At 39.0% G+C, this 25,644-nt stretch overlaps 1 protein-coding gene across 1 annotated transcript in view; it reads right to left on the minus strand.

Moving 5' to 3' along the window:
- The window catches only part of ulk4 (unc-51 like kinase 4), a 76,974-nt gene that overhangs the window by 24,869 nt on the left and 26,461 nt on the right, over positions 1-25,644 (minus strand). Inside the window, exons 9-19 of the mRNA XM_034610388.1 lie at positions 25,164-25,291; positions 17,393-17,526; positions 17,142-17,263; positions 16,706-16,767; positions 16,303-16,349; positions 15,450-15,544; positions 11,975-12,026; positions 11,505-11,583; positions 9,984-10,076; positions 4,326-4,374; positions 1,591-1,669 (exon numbers count right to left, since the gene is read on the minus strand). Of these exons, the coding sequence (XP_034466279.1) occupies positions 1,591-1,669; positions 4,326-4,374; positions 9,984-10,076; positions 11,505-11,583; positions 11,975-12,026; positions 15,450-15,544; positions 16,303-16,349; positions 16,706-16,767; positions 17,142-17,263; positions 17,393-17,526; positions 25,164-25,291 (940 nt within the window). The remainder of the gene's footprint in view (positions 1-1,590; positions 1,670-4,325; positions 4,375-9,983; positions 10,077-11,504; positions 11,584-11,974; positions 12,027-15,449; positions 15,545-16,302; positions 16,350-16,705; positions 16,768-17,141; positions 17,264-17,392; positions 17,527-25,163; positions 25,292-25,644) is intronic.

Here is a 25,644-nt window from a genome sequence, read left to right on the forward strand (position 1 = left end):
CTATCAAACTGTCACAAACTTCATCCTCCAGTTTTCTCCTCTATCATCTAATCCCACCTCCCTGTCGTCTCACCCGAATGCCCATATTCTTTCTCTATAGTTCATTCTTGCTCCGTGTTGCCCTTTTTACCTCCCGTTTTGCTTTCCTTCTTGTCTTTCATGCCTTTCTCTTCTTTTTCTTTCTTTCTTTGTTCTGTTCTTCCTCCCTATCTCTGTCTCTCTCCCTTTACTCCCTCTGTCTTCATTCCCCAGGGGGTATTATCTCAGTCAGAAGCAAATCTACCCAATTATAAACGTCATCTCCTCCCTCTGTCTCTCTCTCACACACACACACACACACAGATACTGGGTGCTCCTGCATCCACCGTCCCCCACACCCACCCAACACACACACAAACAGGGAAGCATACGCACAGATATATTAACACAAGCACAGTGTGCATCTTCACTGTCTATTTCATTGCCTTCCAACACACACTCACAAATACATGCTCACACACCACCCTTCCCTTCCTCTTTCTGTCACACCTTAAAAAGCCAATTATACATGCTTCCTCCCTTCTCCTCTTCTCTCCCTCTCCCTCCTTTCTGCCATCACCACACCGATCTAGAGTGAACCACAACAAAAAGAGTGTAGAAAGGGGAGAAGAAGATAGAAGAGGAGCCCAAAATAGAGGCTAGGGGAGAGGTAAAAATGGGAATGGAGGGAAGCCAGAAGAGAGGAGGAAAAGGGAGCGAGATGTGAGCTGATTAGAAAACTGGATAGATGAGGAAAAGGATGGATAAGACGATGAGAACAAGTTAATATGGCAAAGGGTAACAGAGGAGGAGAGGAGAGAAGAGGAGATGAGCGGAGAGGAGAGAAAGAGAGAGTGAGCAAGAGAGAGAGAGATAGTGTTAATTGCCTGGCCAGTATTAGTGCTGGGTTGACAGTTTCGTGTTGAGAGGAGAGGTGATTGGATGATAATGATGCTGACTACTGAACTGCTGTACTGCTGACCCAATAGAAATGGAGGGAGAGGAGGGGTTGATAGTTATGGTGTTTTTTGGGTGGTGAAGGGAAAGAGGTGCAGAGAAAAAGATACACGAAATGAGAAACTAAATTATGAGGGAGAGAGAAACAGAGGCAGAAAGAGAGAGAGAGACAGACAGAGGCAGAGAGGAGTGTTTGTATTTTTATTCTTGTGAACATTTTTAATTTAGTGGATTTATTATGTAACGCTAGATTTCAGCTGCTTATTATTCCTTCCTTCTAATGTTAGTCCAAATCCCAAACTATGTCTTGGTTCCTCAAATGGGCCTAAAATGATCCTGAAAACTTCTGAAAAATGTCCTCCCACAAGTCGTACATTATGAATTACTCCACCCCTCACTGGATCCATTCGAATCATGCAGAATCGACAAGAAATTCTAATATTATTGAGTTTCACCATCCCTCTGCCACACACACACACACCCACAGACACACGTTTGTACCATTAAAAGTGGGTTAGAAAGTGAGGACCGGCCAAAATATCCTCACTCTATAGGTTCTAGGCTCAAATTGGTCCTCAAGTTATACTGTAAAAGTACACACACACACATGCACACAGACTGAATCTTCAGTGAGGTTACACAGCAAGGCAACTGCATTTTGGACCATCCCACTGTTAACATGAGTTCTATTGGCCTAAAATGAGAGAGAAAGTTACAGGAGATCTTCCAACAGCCAGTATTCCATATGTTTTGTAACTTTATTAGCACTTCTAACATCTACTGTTGAACAACAAACTATATGTGACCTGAGATTATTAATGTAAATAATTATAATAGGACTATGATAAGATAAGATAGTGGGTTAGGGTCACATCGCAATAGGCAGTGGTTTGTGTATGTGTGTATGCAGAGTTATAAAAACACAAACACACCATTATGGATAACCATTCGATGGATTCGAATCTGTTTTAAAGGCATACATCTTTCTTAGTAAAAACACATGTATGCTGCTTAACCCAAAATTGGAAGCTTTAGTTCCAAATGATCAACTTCCATGTTATTCACCCCTGTCCATTACTGCTGCAACTGCAACATACAACTGCTGAAAAGATGTTCAGTCAGTGTAACAATGGGACATGGGCTAAGAAAGACACCCATTACCTTTTGCCATTGATCTGGACAGACGGATTGATCCAAGAATATTTAATTCATTTTTTTGCGAGATGTGGCATATTTTTTTTACATTTTCACAAATTTTCCAGGGGAATAATATATGACTCTTGATGCATATTTAAGGAACTGATATCTAAGGGTGTGTACAATTTGGTGCGGCTTGATTCAATTTTAAGGGAACTGTTTGGCCTTGGTGGAGGAGGTATGCGCTCCGACAAGTGCTATTAGTTGGAGCCTCTATTTATAGAGTAGATTGCAAAAGCATGGCTTTTGAATAAAGGCAATTTTTAAAAAGTCTTTAAGGCATTTAGCTTTTTTTTTTTCGCACCATGTACTGTACCTAGGGTGTTGTTTTTTTCCCACAAGCATTATTACACACAAATCTGTGAAACTGTGGGCAGGACCCCCCAAAATGACAAATTAGTTAAGTATTACTAATACTAGTATTGGGTCACACAGCACAGAAGCCAACCAGCAAGAGAAAAGAAACTGTCTGGTATATGCACTGTTGTGTTTTATTTATAATTACATATTTGATCTACTGTGAACTGTAAGTGTATATTAGGTTCAATGTTGAGCAAAAAATTCTAATTAACCTATCAGAGGATGGTGGATTCGTGACCTGTGATAATAGATCGTTTTAAAAAGAGGGAGCCAGACTGCAGTCGCCACTTTCCTCCTACTTCTATTTCTTTGCACTCTCACGGACTCCTTCTCGTTTGCTTTTCCTTAATTTACTCTCTTCCTCTCCTCTTTCTCCTTCTCAAAAATCTTCTCTCCTCCCTAATTCTCTTCTCCTTCTCTCTCCTGCCCTCATTTCACTATTTGATCCTCTCTGGGATGCACCAGCTCTGCCTGCAGGGTCTGTGCGCATCAGTGTGATCTGTGTACGGTATGATAAGCCTGACTGGTACTCATCATGCACTGTAGCCTGAGGCTGAAAGACAACGACATCAATCCACACCTAGGACAACTTGCCTGTCAGTACCAACAAATGACACAGCTAATTTATTGTGATCTTTATGGGCTAACAAGCCATGAAAAGACTTTGTGCACATCACTGAAAGCGTAACGCCGGCAAAAAACAACAAGGAATGTCAAAGAAAAATGATGTTTAACTTGAAGACTCACTGTCCTGCCCCTTGACTCAGAGCATTACAACCTTAGTAGCCAAGGTGTACGTACTTACAGTATGTTTAAATAAGGCAAGATTTTCAAATGTATTTGACTGTAACCTGGTGTGAATAGTCTGCCTCCTCAGGCGCAGCAACCAACCAATTAAGAAGCATGGTCTAAATGGCTTCCTGAGGCCCTTTAATGTCTGAAGCAGAACTACTTCATCATCTCGACAAATACAATTAGGTGAGTTTCTCCATGACAAGTGTGATCACCAGTGACGGGCCAATCAATCCAGATCAGAGTGTTTCAGGCAGCATAAATCAATCCACATGTTAGCAATACAGACGGCACTAATGGATCCTGACATGACTGCTTCAGACAGGAGTAAACAATCAGGAGAAAAGTTAATCACGCTGTGGATAACAGTATTTAACATTCTGCATCAGCTAGTCAGGGCTGGATGGGCAGCCATGCAGAACACTGATTATTAAGTGAGAACGTGTGAGCACATTTCGTGTGTGTGTGTGTGTGTGTGTGTAAAGCATAAGATGTTTGTTGCAGCACAAGTGTTTTGATTTTCTGAAAACATATTGTGTTGTGCTTGTCGGTGGGTGAATTAGATTGTGCGTATATGCAAAGAGGGTCAGGTGAAATAAATTGTCTGCTGGAAACGTTGTTATGCTTCGCTGATAACAGACAAGTGCTGAGGTGTTTGTGTGTATATGTGCTGTGTGTGTGCACTCTGAATAGTGAAGTCCATATTCCCACTCTATCAACCCTTCTCCCTCTCTATTGCTGACCTGCCAGTCAATTACACAAGCCCTCTAATAGTTCAACACCACTTGGATTAATTTACATAAATACATCTATAAGGTTAGATGGAGTTAGTGAGAGGTAAGAGAAGGAAGGAGCTGTAATAAAACAGAGCAGAAATGACAAAATAACACAGATTGGGATAACTGGGTTAGTTTTGCTGAGTGACTGAATGACCGAGTGATTTACTGATTGTTTGAATTGAGACTAATTGATTAACTGATTTACTGAGATTGGTTTCTTACCATAATGAGCTGAAAAACTGTTGGTAGGATCCTACTGCGTTTGATCAACCTAAAAGGGAGAGAGAGAGAAAACGCAGACTGGATGAGAGATAGAAAAGGGCGGGAGAGGAATTAATTAAATTTAGCAGCAATTCACTGCACTGCTCACATACACACTTGCACATGCACACACACTGGAAGGTTTCATCTTCATTATGGTTGAAGTTCCGCTACAACGACTCCTTTCTGGTACCAGTGGGATTGGCGAGAGGGTAGAGACGAAAAGTGGAGACATGATGAGAGCAGATGAAGTGAGACGAGGTGAGGACGGAGAGAGGCAAGGACACGGGTAGAGGAGATGAGATTTAAGGGGAAGATCAGGTAAGAGAAGATTACATTTGGTGATGAGAAGAGAGAAGGTGGGATGTGAGAGGAGAGGATTAGGACATAGAACAGAGGGTGGACAGAGGAGGTGAGAAACAACTGGGTGGAAGAGGGGAGTAGAGAGTGAAAAGAAAAGAGTGATGTGAGAGAGAGAGAGAGAGAGAGAGAGAGAGAGAGAGAGAGAGAGAGAGAGAGATGTGAATGTCAACAGTATATTAGAAATGACAGTCTTTTCCCTTACTGATTGAGGTTCACAACCAACTGCTGTGTGCTTGGATTGTCCACACATATTCACACACACCTACACACTGTGTGTATTGGAAAGAAGAAGGCATTCAGGCTGCAGTGGGAACAAAGCTGCCTAAAGTCAGACAGGTGTTAATATACTGAAGGCAACAAAGCCTGACCATTGATTTAAAAAATCTGTCCTCACTCTAACTATGATTTATAGTTTGTCCGACAGGCGTCAGGCCATTCATGGAGGCCACCTTTAAACAAGCTGATTCAACAGTGTCCTACAGTTACAAACATTATGTTGCACCTCGTCACATGCTCTTTTGGGACTGAACGGGATGGGACCTACGTATGGTGCATATTAACTGAGAAGCTTTTGTCATTTAATATAAGTTCTTGTAGAAATGCCGAAATACTAAATGTTACTGCCCTCTAGAGGTGTTAACAAGTTTTTCGTAACTTTTGTTTTCGTAACTTTTGACATTCCTTTTTTACGGATTAAATTATTATTTTTCTAAACAAGTCAATTGCCTAATTTATTACCACTGGGTATTAGAGCCACATTGAAGGAAAAAAAATTCTCAAATTTTAAGAATAAAGTCATATTATAACAGTGAAGTCATAATTTTAGGCTGTTTAAATGAGGAATGTGGAGCATCTTTGAACAAGTTTCACATATACCATAATACTTACCGTAATACACATCAGCACCACATTATCATAAGTATCAGGACTTTGGAAAGATTGTGTAAGAAACTGTGTCTATTCTGAAGAAGGAACCACACAGACTTTAAGAAATTTGCCTCTTTTGTGGAAAAGGAAATGTTTGATAGTGGTCGACTGTATATCGTTGGTTACAGCTGCATGATTTTCAAAGAGGTTTCATAGTTTCAGAATGAGACTGGTCTAAGATTTTGGATAAAGAAGGAGTGAAACTCCAGAGAGCATTGTTTCTCGTAGCAGCTTTTCCTAGAAAAATTTTGTCTTTTCTCTTTTACGATTATGACTTTTTTTGGTAATATTATGACTTTATTCTGTTAATATTAAGTTTCTTTACCATTTCGAGCTCATTCTTGTAACATTATTTTATGAATGAATTTATTTTTGGAATCTCACACGTCTGTCATTCGTTATATATATATATATATATATATATCTCTTCATCCTTGTTGAATCAAAGTATTTTTGCTTCAGTCATACATGCTACCTTTTACACTTTTTTTAAACTAAACATTTGCTGACATATTCCCCACAAATACACCAACTTCTCAGCTCACAGTCAGCATCTGAAAAAGAAAGATTTATTGGACAAAAGAGTAACTTCAGCTGCTTCAGTCTTCTCGGGGATCATGTACCTCATTTGAACTTCTTAGTTGTAATACTAATTTGGTAAAACTAGAAGACTGCATGGTTAGATTGTTAGACTGGGACATTTTCTGCCAACTTTGACAAGTCTATTACCTTGAACAAGTCTTGTTAAACCATTTTCAGACAAGACCTGAATTCTGGAGAATTGGGTCTGGATTATATCTGCAGTTTGCCACAAAGCAGCAAAAAGGAACTATTTTTCAGCTGAATAGTGACTTAATCCATGTATTTATATTTAGATGTCTCACTGGCTGTAGGCACAGGGTGCATGTAGACACACAGGGCTCAGGTATTTCAGTGGGAGCAGTTTTTTACTTGACAAGATGAATGAATCCAGAGATTAAGGATGTACTTTTGCTATTTTGCTCAGTACTCTATGTTAGGTCTTTTATGAAGGCATAAGTGTGTGTGTGCTCGTGAGTGTGTGTGTGTGTGTGTGTGTACGTACGTGTTTACAAATATGATGGATGAACTCCCATTAGTGAGGTGACAGCCTGAGACATGAGAGGACAGGCCAGGCCAGCGTGACATGATAAACTCGACCATCGTCCACCTACCAGCCATACATCAATAGACAGTGTGCCCAGACACTGAACAGACCAGAGCACAACACACTGCCAATAATAGAACATAAGACGGCCCTCACTGCAGTAGTCATACATCACCAGCTCTATAATAGAGAATATAGTATAACAATAAGGAAAGGCTTTAAACTAGATTAACCCATGCTCCACTGTAGTCAGATATTGCTGCTGTCAATTAAACAGTAATAGATCAAACTGAATCATGATGGTTTTGAAAAGGCAGCATGGACCTTAATAAAATATTTCAAGTGAAAACATTATAAACACCAAGTATAGTGAGGTTATACAGTATTTTAGCAGTAGGAAGTAATTTTAACCTATAATCAAAAGGATGGTCTAATTATTCATGAGTGACAAATCTCTCGTTTTTATATCATCTAAAGAGTATTTAACATTTTCTTTATGCATTTATTCATGCTAGAGAGCAGCGCAAAAAAACAGACTCCTGCATGCAATAACATGCTTTTAACATGTGAAAATGATCACCAGAGGAATCACTAGGTGTCGTTAACACCTAGTGATTCCTCTTTTCTCTGGTATTGAGAGAGTTGGACTGGAGCCATTTCATGATGTAATGGCTTAAGTCTAAGTCAAGCTATTAACGAATGATAAAGTAAAAGACACACAGGCAAGAATTATGAAGGTTTAAGATACAGTAGATATTCTTCTAAAAATTCCGACACAATATTTAAGCAAGGTAAACCATGAGAAAATAAAACCTTATACTAAGTTGATAAGCATAATGTGTGAAAAGGCCGCATCCACATACAATTTGCAGATAGATCCAGTAGAAGGACATTTAAGCATACAAGGCCACACACGCGCAGGCGCGCGCGCGTGCACACACACACACACAGAGCACGAGGTTCTTTGGCTAAAGGTCACAGTAAATGTAGTTGTTTGAAGGTGTGTCTGGGCTGTGATAATGTAGAGAGAGACAGCAGGCTGCCTTCCCAACGTTAATGTCCCCAATTTACCATCTAATTACCGCACGGCTGGCTTCATAGCCACACTTATCTAACCAAGACCCAGGCAATTTAATTTCTGATTGTATAACCGCAGTGATGGAGGGTGAGTTGTGGAGAGAGGGCACAGGGAAAGACAGAAATGTGGACTAATGTTAATAAATTAGAGATGCGAGAGAAAGAGAACGAGGGAGAGAGCAAAAAAAAGTAAAATATTGTTAATAATGTCAGAGGAAAAAACAGATGTAGAGAGAAGAGTGCTGACACCAATTTGTAAAGTTCACATCACTCTACTTGTGTCAAGGAAGGAGGGGATGAGGAGAGAGGGAGGAAGAGAAGGACAAAGATGAGAAGGGCTAATATAACTGATAAGAGAAGTAGGGGCCTACTCTCCTATGTGGGTGAACTTTGAACTCTGGGAGGGATGGATGGAGATGGACGAAGAGTATGGCATTAGTGATAAGAGGTTTATTAAGTTATAATGGTTGAAGTAGATTAAATGAGTGGATGGAAGAGGAGGAAAAAATAAGGGACAAACTAAATATTAACAGTCACAATATGATATCAGCAGTAAACGATGGAAAAAGATGACCCAGGTGATCAAATTCTTGGTGCCGTTAAAAGCTGTGGGATTTAACACACAGATGTACCATTTACAAACAGTGTTGTCAATGCAATATTGTGTTTTAAATGATGCAAATACATAAGTCTGGCTAGTTAGAGTCCGGATTTTCTTGACAGTACATTACAAAGTTGGGAAGAAAGATCACAATTCAGATTGTGGATTGTTATTGTTCATTAAAAAGGTCATGGTATGACTTTGTAGGAAGATTGCCCACTCTTACTTCCATTCATCTTCCTCAATCTCTCTTCACATCTCTTTCTTACTTCCTCCATCTGTCCTTCCATCAACCCCTCCATCCATCACTTGCCTTTCCCATTTTCTCTCTCCCATTCTCTCTCTCTGCTCCTTTATTTTCACCCTCACATTCTGTGTCTGTCAACAGCTGAAAAGAGAAGACAGGTGACCAGAGAATCAAGATTTACTGACAGCTGCTGTCAGAACACATCGATCAAACACATCGATCAAGCACACATACATCAGGGCACGCACTAAAAGACCCCCACACAGACATACACAAGGTGAGTCAATCTCAATATTAGAATAGGGATCAGCAGATTCTCTGTAACATATTACCTCTTTATTTTGGTGTCAGAAGGCTGCTTCCTTAGAACTTATTTTGTATTTTAATTACTTCAACATTATGCAGCAGTGAATCTTAACAGAAACAATCATTTTGCCTTGGAGCTGTATATTTCAAGCATGTGCATTACACTTTTTTAACAAAGCTCTTCAGGAGTAGCTAGTGTGCCAAGATATATATCTGCACAACATGTCAAGTCTTTACACATCTTAGCTGATACAGCAGCTTATACCTGCCACTAAACTGATTACTAATGTAGAAAACATTGGCGTTTTCACTGTAGATCACTGGCATTGGAGTTGCTGTGCTGATGTTGCTGTTAGCTGTGAATGTGTATCAGCGACGTCAATAAATAATGATTATTTGTGTACATCTGTATGTTCTGTACTGTAGTGAGTAAATAAAACACTACCAATGGTAGGTTTGTGTGTTTGTGTGTACATGTATGCATCTGTGAGTGCATGGTTTTGAATTAGAAACACTTATTAGTGATTCACAGTGCTGGACTGGGAGTGACTGGCCTTGGCATTGAAACATCACACATTCAGAGCCTAAAATGTGCCTGAGTGTATTTGTGTGTGTTTATTTGCTCGGACTGCAAAACGCTCCAATACAACCAAAGCTTGGTTTTGGACAGAGAGCAATAATAATGGAATATCTCCATACAAACCTATTGTCCACATATACTTTCAGTTACTTTTAGAAGGAATAATGGATTTTAAGAGGTGCCTGACCAGCATCTATAGAGAAGGTTTGCATGTCAGTCTGTGCTGCTGTACATAGGACCAACATTAATAGATGTATAATATAAAAGCAGTAAACTATGGTGTTAATACTTAGAATAGTACAGTCACATTTTGGTCTTACGATGCCTTCTCTGTCTGTGTGTGTGATTGATTGTGTGTGACTTATGAGGGACCTTTGCTTTGTGTACAGTACCTTTGTGTCTGCCTGCTGTATTCCGTCATTGATACCAGCAGTTTGAGTGCGTAGAGCGGGACAGGCTCTGCAGCTTGAAGAAGAGATTCATACCTAAACACAAACATTCATGAGTACAACATTTGGCTTTCGTAGTGTTAATTATTAATACACTGTTCTGATCATTAGTAACAGAGTGTAAACTGGAACAGATCTGGAGAGAGAGCACAGAGCAGAGGGGGAGGGGGAAACCAGATTCATAATAGGAGGAGGAGAGAAAAAGGAAATGTGGGAAGAAGAGCAGAGGCGAGAATTTGAGAGGCAAGGGGAGAGGACAAGGGGGAGATATGAGGAAGAGAAATGGGGGTGGAAATAAAAGTGAACAAGAGGCAATGCACAAGACAAAATTGATAGAAATGAGGACATTTTGGCAGGGTAGATATGTAGGGAGAGTAGTATTGTGAGAAAAAATAACACAAATGTCAATGTCTATTTTTGTTACTGCATGACTGTCTCTGCTCTCTACAGTATTGTATGATCTTTGGATGTCAACACTCATAAAGACAGATGCTTGTTCATGTCAAGTACTTGGATGTGACGATTACCACAGAAGCAGAACAAAAACAAGTTTGTATATTCTATTTTTAAGGAGGATAGAGGTACGATTTTGAATAATGTTGTTTAACACCATGAGTATCAGGTAATATGTACAATTAGCTTGACTGAAGGAAACCCCAAGATCTTGAGTGGACCTGTTAACGATTGAGTTATCACAATTATTATTACAGTATGATTATTAATTCATAAAAATGTTTCTGTGTAAGTTTGATATATTAAGAGTGGAGCAGTGAGAGAGCGCTGCAGGTCACCTTTTAGCAGTAATAATGGCACGACATTCACCAACTCTGGTTCTTAATGAGTTCACAGCTAATTACCACCCCCTACCGACATAGGATGACATGAGATAAACAACCCGAGCAACATATCATGTTCTCAGAGTATATATAGTTATTTCCTACTGGGCTGTCACATGCTTTTTACTTCAAGTGGCTTCAGTCTAGCTGCTCTACAATTAAGGCCTGATTGATGGAGTTGGCTGAGTTGGTGGTCATTATTTTCATCTCTGCAGAGGACTTCTGAGGCTCTGCTGAGTGACCAATGGATTCTTGAATATCTTGCAGAATCCTGCTGGTCCCAAACTGCTGCCATTTCACAATCATTGTGGTCACCCTGCTTTTAGAAACACCCAACTCTTTAAAATAGTTTTATGCCCTTGTCCTGATCAAAGCCTCGACAGAATTTTATCGCACGCTGTGTGAATTGTGGGACTTTACATAAACAGATGTTTGCCTTTCTACACTACGTCCAATCAATTGAATTAAACTGGATGAACTCAGACCAATTCCTGACACATCTCAAGGATAATCAAAGCAACAATGCACTTGACCACACTTTAGAGAGCCAGAGTAAACGTCTGAATAGTTTTGTAAATGAGAGTTTCTGTCTTTTCCTTCGTCTTCTCATCTTTATTAGAACTATCACCATCGTGGACCAACAGGGTGAGACCTATGGGTGAGACTGAGTTCGGACAGCACCATCAAAACAACTACAGAGCACTCCACTGTAACATAAACACAGAAAAAAAAATGTATTCATATTTTACACAAAATCAGTGACACTCAACAGCTGAATAACATTGTGCTAATATCAATCAATCAATCCATCTACTGTATCTATCTATCTATCTATCTATCTATCTATCTATCTATGGGGAAGAAAGGTGAATATCACATGAAATAAAGGTGAATGTCATTATGTCCTTTTGCTATTTTGCTCTATCATTATAAATGCCTCTTCCACTTATTCACCTCTGCTATTTGCTCTGCTCTTCCGTAGTCTTTACTCTGACATTTACTTCTATTTCTGCTCCTTTTCTGTTTCAACTCTCTCTCTCTCTCTCTCTCTCTCTCTCTCTTTCCACTCTCCCCGAAACGACTCACCAATACTCTTACCATTTTTGCTGAAAGCCAGTGTTGTCAGAGGAGGCAGGATGGCATCCACAACCTTTAAGAGAAATATTAAGACCCCCAAAAATTAACACATTACACTGTATTGGTCCTTGACTACAATACTCTGGAAGAGGCTGATGAACTACATTGGCATAAAAAGTTAGTGAACCCTTTAAAAACATGGCCAGATCCTCATTTAAGTTACAATCATGAACAAATATACTATTTTAACTAAGAGCACACAAATCATCAAACTGGGCCTTACAAAGTAAGAGGTCTCACAAGACTTACAATCGAGAACTGTTGATTTGCATAAAGATGGAAAAGGTTACGGAGTAATCTCAAAACGTTTAGATATTCATCAGTCCACAGCTAGAATGCAGATTATTTAGCTCAGCGGCTAGCCTCCCAAGAAGGGGGTGTCAGAATAAGTTGACTCCAAAAGCACAGCGTAGAAGTTTGCCAAAGTGCACCTTGACACTCCACAACACTACTGGCAAAATGTTTTTATTCTCGGATGAAACTAATTATAAACTGTTCAGACCAACATAAAATCATCATCCCAACAGTGAAACAAAGTAGAGGGGGGCCTATTAGTTGGGGCAGCTTTGTTGCCTCTGGGCCTAGACAGCTCGCAATCATGGAGGGGAAAATTAATTTTCAAGGTACTGCAGGATAATGTCAGGGTGGCTGTTCGCCAGCTGAAGCTCAGTAGAAGTTAGGGGATGCAGCAGGAACATGAGCCTAAACATGGAAGTCAATTTACTTACAAACTAAGACAATCGACCTATAGACGTGGCCCAGTCAGAGATCAGACCTTAACGCATTCGAATTTTTGTAGAATGACTCTACAGAGCGCTTCAACAACAGACATCCTATGAATGTGGATGATCTGGAGCAGTTCCATAAGAAAGGAAATTATTGTAACCAGAGAAGCTTCGAGCAGTTAATAAATAGTTCACTTACTTTTCCCACCAGCACGTTTCAGTAAAAACACAAAATATCATAATTCGTGTATGTAATTAGCTTCAGCACGTTGTCTTCCACTTGTGACTTGGACAGAGACCGGATCACATTACATGAACAAATAATGCAGAAAAGTAGAAGCGATTCCAAAGGGTTCCCTCTGAAGAATCAGGCAGAATGAATTGTGATCCTTGTGATGATAAATTATTTTACATCTAAGATCTAACTGTTGAATATGAACAGTATAATTATAGCCGATAGTTTAATTTGGTCCCATGTCCTTTTAGTTCGGGGTAAAAAAAAGTATATCAATAAAAGCAATCTCATCCCTTCCTCTGAAATCCTACTTGATATACAGCAAATCTAAAAACAGATATATTTAGATGAGACTGAATAGAAGACACTGTTCTATATTAATTCAGTGGCCATCAACCACATAGACCACTGTCACAGAGGATCAAATTACTATGGAAATACACTGTTGAGTGCTTTCTTTGATCTCTCACACACACACACACACACACACACAGAGAGAAAATGTACTTCCGCCACTGTCAAAGCCTTTATTTAGGCATGAATCTGTATTGCATGAATTTGCATGATTACCAATATTACCATAGAAACAACACTAATGCTGAGTGAGTGCGTGTGAGGTCATTACATTGAAAGCCAGAGAAAGAAAAGTACAAAGGATGTTGTCCACCACTTGATGGCCTGTGTATTAATATCACAACCATCAAAAGCCTGGATGGGGTGTGTGTGTTATTTCTCCTTTTTCTTCTCCCCAGTTTTCTGATTTTGCCCTCTACAAGAGTCATCTTTCTGCTTATTGTACAGTGGGGCAAAAACACCACATTTGCAACCAACGATGAATTTCACACAATTTGCTTTGCAGCCACTACAAAAATAGTAAAATGCTATTTCATCTGTGTTCTCACAGGACGAGGAAAGATGCAATATTGTTATGCTCTTGTTATTTTACATGTTCTACCATTTGCAAATCAGAGGCAACAGGTGGTCTTCTGAAATATGTTGCTGGTAAACAAACCTCATGTGTACGCTGTTGATAGGCAGCGCATACAACTACATGGTCGTTAATATACAGTACCTGCTGTGCTGGAGCTACTGTATATCATTAATCTAACAAAAAATGGGCTATTGTTAGCAAACAGCTTCTGCAGACAGAAGTTTATAATGATGCTCAAAATATCTCTTAGTCTTTCTAGAAAACGTTGTCAGACTAGGTTGAAAAGAGGATGGTGGCATATTGTGTTGCCAAAGTAACGACTTCTGGTATCAAAATAAACAAATTATTAAATTAAATTAATTGGTTTGGTCATATATATAAAAAAATTTTAAGGAAAAGATGTTATTTGTTTTCTCATCTTCTGCTATGAATTACTAAATATGTAAACATAACCCAAAAAGTAATGAACCAACCTTAGTGGCTGACTGCACATTTAGTGCAATAAAATCATTCTATGAAACCAACTGGAAGTATTATTAGTCTTAATAACTGTGTTTCCACATAGCAGTTCAATCACACAGTAGTTGTTTCAGTGGGCAAAACAAACTTTACTCAGACGGATTCAGACACGTTAACTATGTCTCCCTGTCCAGCGGCCAATAAAAGTTAATCTAGGCTGGCTGATGGTAATTAAAGTGTCTTCCTGTGTTATTGACTCTCAGTAGCAGCAGACTACTCTTTGCTTCTTTCCTCTATTCCTCATTTCTTTTCTCTCCCTCAATCCTGTGTGCTTCCTGCTGCTCTACAATTCCATTCGTCAATAGTCATTAAATGCAATCTTATCGTCCCATCACATGCGCACACACACGCAACAGATAGAGATCTGATGAGACTCTGTTGGTTCAATAGTTGATTAGTGTCTTGCCTAATAGCCCACGAGTTGACCCTGTGTCCTCTGACCACTTTTAGACAGGTTTAGTGGACTGGAACACACAGTGAATATCAAACTAGGGGCTACCATATGAAATGGACAAAAACTGGATACATTCTAACATTCACCTGACAATTTTTATAGCACTCACCTGTTTTCTGTGAGTAATTATTCAAAAAAATTCAAAAAAGTACCAGATTTATGAGAAATTGTCAGAGGTGATTAACAGATGTTGAATATCACAACATACCTGTCGTTTTACCTCTATCAAGGAGGTTATGTTTCCCCTGTGTTGTCTGTTAGTTAGCAGGGTCACGCATAAACTACTGAATGAATTAACACAAAACGTAATTTAAGGATGTAATATGGGTCAAGCAAGAAGAGCCCATTCAAGTTTGGTGTGGATCCAGATCACTGGGGCCGGATCCAGTTGTTTTTTTTCCTGTTGGGCCTTGGTGGAGGTATGCCCTTTATATTTTATAAAACTAGCAGCAAAATCAGTCAGTCAGACAAGTAGACACATATCCAGTTTACTAAAACATTTATAAACAGTGTGTATGACATAGCTATTGAGTCAGAAAGTGGGTTGCATCTTCACTTGCTTGCATACTTACAGCACGATGATGTGAAGTGATGAGAGCGTGGTGCTGACTCAGGACTTTCACGCTGGACAGACATGTCCTGATCAACTCATCAAATATTACTGCACCTAGAAGAGAATCAATTACTATTCAGCTCTACTGAATCATCTCCTTAATAAAAGTGGAGGATGACACACAAGGTGGCCAGAAACTGAATTCTCTTTACCAACATCTGCATGTTTATTTGTGAACTGTCAGCTTAAGTGTGGTTGATAATATGCTATGCCACTATATACAGTGGCTGCTACAGCTAATGTTGCCTTGTGTACAACACTTTTAACATTCAATGTCACATCTGTCTCTTCAAGGATGTACTGTATGTATCGTTTTCTCACCTTCCACATAATATTTTTTCCAGATACGAAGTGGAAATCTGTTAAAGGTTCAGCATGTAGGATTTAGGTGCATCATGTGTTGAGGTTGCACATTACAGCCAATTGGATACTCCACCCTTCCCTTCCAAGTATAGGAGAACCAACAGTGGCCTTACAGGGTAATTATGTTTTTTGTTTTGGTTTTTACCTGGGACCTGTGTTTATAAACGTGGGTTTGTAAATGAACAGTTCTTACAAAAACTAAAGAACTAAACAAAACAAAAAAATGTCTTAGTACCATTCATTTACACACCCTCATTGGCTCAGGTTGAAAAATACCGGAATTCCCACTTAAACTTGGATAGAAAGCATGGTCAAAACGTGTACTTTTATCTATTGGAGTCGCAAAACTATAACTTCCACCCCCTTACTGAATAATGGGGATGCACTTGCACTATTGCTCAGGTGCCTATGGTAGAATGTTATTGTTGAAAGTTGAAAAAGTAACTCACCCAGAGCTCTAGCCAGGTTGGTTTCATTGGACTCTATAGAGGTGACATAGAAAGAGAGTGGAGAAATGTTACATCAATGAAAAACCTTGTTAGTTTTACTGTGCTGTAACTAATAAAGACTATATTTTTTTGCCAAGTACTTATCACCATGTGTAGCTGTGTCTTTCAGATACTATTTTCTATCTGTATCCCTGTAAAATATTAAAGGACGGCATTGGAAACTAGGAATTCTCTTTATATTACTGTAATTGTCTTAATAGATTAAACTTGTTGGGAAGTCACCGCATGTTTTAATATTTCCAAAAGTTTATATTCAAAATGCCCCAATGCATCACAGTGTTATTAGTTTGTAAAACAGCCAGTCTGTTGTGGAGGCAGATAACAAGTCGTTGTAATATGAACACTTACAAGAAGCAATCCAAATTGAGCCAGAAACCCGTCAGTCACAATTTGAGATCGAAAGACCTGTGAAAAGAGTTAGTCACAGTCAACATAGAAGGATTTGATTGGACAAACAAGTAAATTAGTGAAAAAAAACACAGAGGAAGTCAGTGCTTCAGACGACATTATAGTCTGGAAGGTATCTTATGCACAAACTCAGATGGTGTATAGTGTCATAACTAAATCCTAATGTATCCATCTGGCACTAACCTAACCAAACAATTACATACAGTATATTTGTTAGCAGACACAAATACCTTCAAGGACTAAAGATGCATGGTTAATGAAATAATTGCAAAAGTAGTAATAATTTATGAGAAAATCTTTGAGGATAACCAGGCAAACAGGACTTTTAAAGCATGTAAATTGTGGACAATATTCCTTTCAGTCGCAGATACCTGTGACGAAAGAAGGTCCAGCACAACAGACATACAAGGCAAGGTGTGTTTAAGCTGTCTGCTCTGAGCTGGAGATTGGTGTCTCCTGCCAATCACATCTCTCAATGCACATAGGACGTCCTCTAGAGAGAGGACAGGAGACAAGATGAGAAGGGATGAAAGTTGAGGGCTGATGGGTTACTGTGCATCAAGAACAATGTTTGAAGATTTTGTTTACAATATTTTACTGTACAGTAATGTTCTGTCTGTACCCAGTATCAGTGGTGAAACGCCGGTCAGATATACAACCAGTAAGTCCAGACACTGAGGCAGGTATTCTGATTGGCCGGGGTTCACTTTGAGAGGTGTGGCTTCACGCAGGTCTCTCTCCAAGTACTTGATGAATCTACAGAGAAAGAGACACACATGCATTGTATGTCATAAAATAGAAAAGAAAGAAATTCTGATCCGTCTCTAGTATTAATAACAGATCACTATTTTAATTAATTAGGGCCCGAGCACTGAACAGTGGGAGGCCCTATTGAAATTGTAAGGATTATTTTTATTTTATTGCTTGATTCATTTTAAGATATTCACCAATATTAACCTAATTACTACAATGAAAATAATGAAAATAATACAGACGCATCAAAAACATAATTTTGGTCTGTGAACTGTTTTGACAACATGCATAAAAAAGATTGGGGAAACTGGGCTGCCGGGCATGACACAGACAGACAGACCTCAAGTTTTTATTCACGCCAAAGTGTGAGAATTGAACACTAATCAGTGATATTCTATTCACAAATTCACAGCAGAGCATAAGGTTAGCAGTGCTAACCTCATCATCAATTGTTTTGAGAATTTGGTCCGTCTGACAGTTTCCTAAACTGGTTGAAAACATATACATTGAAGGGAGGAAGTCCTATGTCAGCGTTGGAGATCATGTGACAAACATGGCAGCTGTTTTGGGGTTGCACAGGGAAGCTGCGTGGGATCTTTATTATTCTCACTGTACATGCTGCCACTGGGTGACATCATCAGAGCGCACAATATTTTTTTCGATAGTTACGCAGATGATACACAACTGAGCCGAATGATAATAATGCTCTGCCCTCCATCGCTAATCCTTTAAATCAGCCGAAAACCAAAAAGAAATATGCTGGAAAACAATCTGGGTCAGCTAACTCCTTGGATTAAATAAGAAGTAATAGGTCTAGGTGTTATCTTGGACTGTACTTGCAGTTTCAATGGCCACATTAACATGGTGACCGAAACCTGATGTTTCCACCATAGCAAAGGTTCGGCCATTTATAAATCAGACAGCTGCAGAAAAGCTGATTCATGCCTTCATTTCTAGCCGATTGATTAGTGTAATGTACTTTTTACAGGTGTTACAAAGAAAACAATAGACTCCTGTTTATTCAGAACTCTGCTGCTCAGTCGTTGACCAAAAACCAAGAGGAGAGAACACATTAGTCCGCTGCTCTGCACTGGTTACCTAAACACATTTAGGTTCTCCTCCTTACATACAAGGCTCTGAATGGGTGAGCACAGAGTTACATATAAGTTGTGGAATAGACTGCCGCTAGATGTCAGAGAAGCTAGTTCAGTAAACGTCTATAAAAGAAAACATTTCTCTTTACTTCAGCCTTTAACTAGATCTTGCACTTGCCCGCACTTTGTATCAATTTCTTTCTTTTCTGTTTTTATGCATTTTCTTGATTTCATTTTCTTTTTTATTCCTTTTCTTATAAATGTAATTTCAAAATGTCAATGACAATGACAATTTAATATGTTGAATTTCCTATTCTTTAAAACCTGGAAAAAACGCTCAACACTATAAGTCCAGTGTGTGAAAAGTTCCCACCCCTAATTCTCAATGCCCCCCCAATCTGAGCAGTCTAGATCCAGGCCTGGTGAAAACACAGGCCTGAATGAATGCAGAGGTCACATTAGTTCACACATTTTAATTATAAGCTTCAAAGTGACAATGATGCAAAGGGTTTGGGGATTGTGAAGTCAGTATTTTTTTTCATAATGTTGTATGTTAGATCATCATCCAGTTATATGATATGAAACAAAGCTCCAATATTATATTAGGGTTCCAATGGATTTAAATGGATTTTAATGGATTCATTTTCCTTTTACTGTTATGGGTTATTGCAAATAAACAGAAAAATAACTATAATGCAATAAAAGGAAAAAGACAAAAAAGACAAAACCATTGCCTTTGGTATTACTGTTCACATTCAACATTCAACATAACCTGTGAACAGACCTGCAAATGATAGGTACCTCTTATCTTTATACACTATTTAATCACACACAAGCAAGAGTCACAGTCAAATAAATGACTCCATCGTAGTTGGTATCATAGAACAATCTACTACCTTAATTACATGTGATAGGTACTAAATACAATGATATAATTAACAATGACAGCAGGAAATGAAATGATTGATACCAAATAAATTCACGATGAGGTAGAAAACAGGGATTTCACTCAGACAATGCAGAGCAGGAATCAGAAAATGTTATGTATTTTAAACTTCGTTTCTTTAAAGAAATTACATGTTTAGCTCAACACAACTTTACAGGTCTTTTAAGGTGTTTTATTGTATTTTGTTGCATGCCCTAAAGCAAATTGCTTTTGAGATTATTACAGTTGTATTGTTTTTTATTGTATTTGTAAAAATATATATATATAAAAACTATAATTTACAAAAATAAACTGTGGTCAGATGCATCCTGTACTTTGAGCTGTGCCAACAAGGTTACCCTTTAGTTTATATTTTGGGTATACTTCACTTTCAACAGGACTTAAGTCAGTATTTGTAATAACCTCACCAGTCTAAAAAAGAACTATCTAAAATGTTTATCAATGTAACATTCCATCTACCGTGCAAGTATGTGTGTCTGAGTAGCTATCTGTCTATCTACCCAACTCCATGCCTGTATCCCGTCTGTCTTTCTATTTGTCTCCATGCTAAAGTTCTGCTGGTGTGTTTCTCAGTTAGTCGTGTTGCCATTTTTCCACATTGCTAAATAAATAGAGACAAATTTGCCACCTCTCTGTCAGTCACTATGGGAGTCTCACAAAGTACTCACACACAACTGACCTTCAAGTGGCCCCCTCTCTCTCTGTGTGTGTGTGTGTGTGTGTGTGTGTGTGTGTGTGTGTGTGTGTGTGTGTGTGTGTGCGTGTGTGTGTGTGTGTGTGTGTGTTGAAAGCCATCTCACTCCACTCCCAAGGCAATCTTGACACTTCCTCAGAAGGGCCTGCACAAGTTTATCTCACACAGACAGAAACACATACACGAATACATACACAAACACACACATATTTTCACACCACTGAGGAGCTAATTAAACACAACGTGTCTGGGTGAAAGCAGGACTGAGGAAAAGACGTGTGTCTGTGTGTGTGGTTGAGTCAGGCACAGAGCTCGGTGGGAGAGAGACAGGCAGGTCAAATTTGACAGCTCTAACACTGTGAACAGACAGAGAGGGGAGAGAGAGAGAGAGAGAGAGAGAGAGAGAGAGAGAGAGAGAGAGAGAGAGAGAGAGAGAGTGTGTATTTGTGTGAGAGTGAAAGACAGGCAGGCAGAAAAGATGCATTGAAGTGGAAGTGAAAATTACAAACACCTTAATTCTATTAAAGTGTCATGTTTGGTTTGGTCAGTTTATATTTGGATTTCCAGGGATTTCAGCCTCATACCTAAATATGAGAAAGCAAAAACCATTGTAAGTTCCAGTATATGATGCTGAGGCATAAAGCTGTCTCTCAGGGAGATGGGTCTGATCAAAAAGAGACTCATGTCCATTTATGGGTACCACTTCGAGAACATACACTCTGATTATGGAAAGTTATATTCTTAAGTGTTTAGGCTGGTAGAGTGCAGGAAGTAATGTACCGTAACATTTTACTCTAAAAGTAAATGATCAAAGACATGTGTCTACAGATCACAGTAAAACTGCAAAGTTAATTTTTCTGTTAAAATGTGGAACAAAATGTTTTCACAAAGATATTGTATTTTAGAATATGATACAACTTATTCTCTTTCCAAATTATTCTTGACCACACAACCAATTTCTTAAAATTAATCTCAAACTGGGAATAGGTGCTTTATTTCCAATGGACCTGTTTTGTAATGTTTTGCTTGGTGTTAATGCTTCAGAGCTACTTTATAATTATTCCTTGTCATTTGTGAGTGCATCTCAAACAGTTCTACAATAAACTGTCACTTTTTGCACGACGTTGCGTGAGAGTGAAGTTTGAAAACTTTGTGTCCATCCTACCTGATTTGTCTGAAAGGAAGATTTTATAGTCAATGTGTTTCATAAAGGGTAACTGAATTTTCTTTATTAATGTTTACGTGTGTGGTTCATACAAGTGAATGATTTACTGAACTGCTGTTATTTTTCCATACATGCATGTCGGCCATTTCAAATGGCTGTTAAGCAATCAACACAATTTTCAGACCCAAGTTCACAACTTTTCAAAATAAAAGTTCTGTAATTCAGCTCAATTTAAGCATTTAAGCATTGCAGTGACAAAACAAATGTTGTGCTTTCACTTTGAAGACTAATTGCTAAAGAGGAAGTGATTCCATGAATATTATTGCAATGACTGAGATCAGCTCCTGTGACACCTGTGAATGTCTGTGTCAGTCCAATATGGTGAAAAAGAAAAAGTATCAAAATGATCTGGTGGAAATTTTGACCCAGTTGCCAACAGCTGCTGTAGTCTAGCAAAGGACATGGAAGACATGTTCAACTCGGTCCACTCGCTGACTATTAGCACACTGCACCCCTGACTGCTACAGAGCACTGGTCACCTGTTTATGTCTATTTGTCTCTTCAATTTATCTAGTTATTTAATGTATGTAACGTCCAAATCGCACCAAAGTCTGAATTGGAATTTCTCTGGCAATTTACAATACACATTCCTAATGTGAAGTGGATTAGATGAACTGTTCGCAAGATATGTGTTCCACATACATACATACAGACAGGCAGACGAACAGACAGACGTTTGTGGAATTAGTAGGTAAATGAACACACAACTTGTGTACACTCTTCGGGTGTTATAAATTGTGTGCAACTGTTTAAAACAAATACAATATTTAATGCCTTTTTGGCAAAATATCAAACTACAGCGATGATGAGCTCTTTAGCAGCTGCCACAGAGCAGTTTTCTGGTTATTTGTGTCATAGATAATGAAATAGTGTTTACAGACTGGTTTACTGTTTTTTGGTGATAAAAAACAATTATCAAGTAAATCATTGGTTGTGACCCCAACTAACAATACCATTCTTGTTTTGAATATTTAATCTGGCAGTTCACATGTGTACAATGTGAGACAACCATAGTGGAGACAGAGAGCGTTAGCGAGAGGCATATCAATAAACGAGAAAACAAACTTAGAGAAAAAAAGAGATGGCGAAATAGAGGGAGAGAGAGCCGACGAGAAGAGACACTGTTACAAGGAACCATATGTCAGTAATCTAGGGCATCTTTTTCAAACTGAAATACCAACTGGTCATAAATTACCAGGGGAACTGGGTGTATATATATATCATGCATATGCATCTGATCATATGAGCATTGCACATTCACAGCTGCATTGCAAGTTTGAGTGGGGTGAAACACAGGACAACCAGCTCTAATGAACCATCTGAAGTTCCAGTAAAGTTACATCATGCAGCAGCACAATCTGAATGTCCAGGGTACATACATTTATATTATAATTCCCACAGCTGCTGTGCTAGTTAACACAAAGGTTACACAGAGTACAAGTGCCTTGCCAACAACCCCAAAGGAAGTCTCACGTTATTTAAAGCAGTCTGCTTTAACTGTGTTGAATGTGATTTATGTGCTTAAAGATAAATCACTTTGAGCATGGTCTGTATGGAAAATGTGTTGGTTCGAATTTATCTGATCTTTCTTGTATAACATGTCCAGACTATATTGATTGAATAAGAAAATTCTTATTTTTCTCTCAGTTTTCCTACAATGCTCTCTTGAGTAAATAAATCTGAAATATGGGGGTTGTATTTATTATGGACATAAGAAAACAGAGCTTTTGGAAAACAATGACATAAGACTGTGATCAGCTGCCATGTGTGAGTAAATTTCACAGGGCAATGGTCTATAACTCGGAACCTAAAAACAAACAACAAAAGTACAAGATTGAGTCAGTTACTGAGGCTGTACACTACTGAGGAATTCTATTTAAACGTGAGATGTGAGTGCTACTGAAACCTTTGGTCTCGTCAGTCCACACTGATTTTTACTGACATTAGAACCAGCTCTGTTTCTTTCAGCAGCTCTTGAGGTGCTAAAAGAAAAAGTGGCTGAGCAAACTGTCTTTACCAGGCATCAAATATCAGAGACTTAACTGAATAGTTAATGGTAAAGTAGTCTGCAATGTTTTCGGTTGATTTTAATTTCCCACCATAATGGGCTCAATGAATCTGCCTGCAGTGAAACCAGAAAGCTCACAATCACACCCGCAGCCTTGATCAGTCATTGCAGATATAACTGCATATTTTGTGATTGAAGAGTTGTCTGTGGAGATTCAATTTCACAAAGTGTGCCAGAGAGAAGATAATACTGTTGTGAGACCTTGAGTATGCCATCTCCTCTCCCCAGCAATCCCTTCATCATGGCTTACCACCTGCTGGTTCTCTTGGACCAACAAGACAGCTTGGCTGGAATCAGATTATGTGCAATATACACCAGTTTAACCATGTAGATTCCTTGTTGTGGTAGTTAGTACTAATGCCAATCTCTGTAAAATGAATAATATCAGAAAAACAAACACATGGAGCACAATTTGGGGTTTTCTCAGTGCAGTCAGAAAGACGCAGGGGCCACTGAGCTTCATGTGGTAAGACAACAGTTAAACCTCCCCCTAAAGTTGTGTCCAAATGTTATTACTGCAACTACAGTTAAAAAAGTGTGTAACAACAAAACCAAATTATATTTCAAACTTGCAGCATCCTTCATACTAGACAGGAATGAAAACCCTGGTCACTCATATCATATGGCTACTGCCTTTGCAGACCACAAACATACTTTCTTCTGAAGATCACGCAATTAAGCTGCTATTCAGACATGCACTGAACTCTGGATAATGTCTGCATGAACCCATGTGAGAAAATAGCAGGAGATTATCATGAGGATTCACTGCATGCAGATGGGTGGGTGATTTCTAACATGGGACAGATGCAAAACTGAAAACCCCCCCGAAAAGAATACAAATATCTTAGCATAAAAAAAGGAGGCCAACACATAAAAGAGCCTTACAGATTAAAGACGCTGACAAAGATGTCAACAAAGAAACACGACAAGATTCAAGAGCTTTTGGGCATAAAACTAAATGTTTAACATGTGAAAATGCCTTTTAAGGTTTCCAGCTGATCAAACTCATATGTTGTGTTCTCACCAAATGCGATGCAAGTTCCCACCACAGGATAATTTGTGTTGAATCACATTACATTCAAGTAAAGCGATTCAACACAAATGACTCACAACCAGCGACCAATTGCCTGTTCACCTCCCAAAGAGAGGACTACTGGCTGAAGCGACTATAGTTGTGCCGTTGTGTATAGGTCCACAAGCCCATTCAGAAGAGCATACAGGTAAAAGAGTTTGCCCCCATCCTCCAGGAGCTGTGTCTGGATGACTGCTCTACCCGAGGCTGATCAGTGGCAGGTTTGATCACCCTTTAGCTCGGATCAGTGCCAGAAAGGAGTCGGGTGAGTTTCATTCTCAGCGCGGATTGGCTTTCACAATGTGAATTTGTCGCCCAAATTCAAATATTTACACTCGAGTGTCGAATGATGCGATACACACAAATTTGACATCTATTGCATCGCACCAAACTCGACATTTGCATCGTTCGTGACGCACAAATCGCACCATTTGCATCACCCAGGGCGAGAGTTGTAAAATTCATGTCTAGTCAATGACACAAATATATGTTTAATAATCTAAACATTATAGACTTTCACTTGTCTGTGAGCAACAATTACCTGTGACGACAGCAGTAAAGCAGTGTGTCCGAGTTGTCCTGGATCAGCAGCAGCAGTAGCAGTATTGCTTTGGCTCTTGTTACGGTGGATGGACTCTCTAGACAGTGCAGCACCTTCATCACCAAATCCTACAAGACACAAACAGAAATGTGCAGGTTTCTGCTTGTGAAGTCTAAGATGCAATACTATGCATTTCAAATACAAGTCAGCTATGTGGATCACACTTACGCATTAACACTACAAAGTAGAGCCTGACTGAATGGAGCTGATACTGATATCAATTTTAGGTAAGAAACATTTAAATCAAAACTGATTGTGTAGGTGTGTGCATGTCTGTGTATCTATTTCTGCATGTTCTTCTGTATACAAAACTTTAATTACTGCCCTGCTGTTATATACCTCCACCAACCAGTGCAGTTTGAGTCTACATATATTTTTTTCCAGATTCATATGAGATCACTGTGACCACTGAAATCCAATC

The sequence above is a fragment of the Hippoglossus hippoglossus genome, chromosome 16, assembly GCF_009819705.1.
Source record: "Hippoglossus hippoglossus isolate fHipHip1 chromosome 16, fHipHip1.pri, whole genome shotgun sequence".
Taxonomy (NCBI): domain Eukaryota; kingdom Metazoa; phylum Chordata; class Actinopteri; order Pleuronectiformes; family Pleuronectidae; genus Hippoglossus; species Hippoglossus hippoglossus.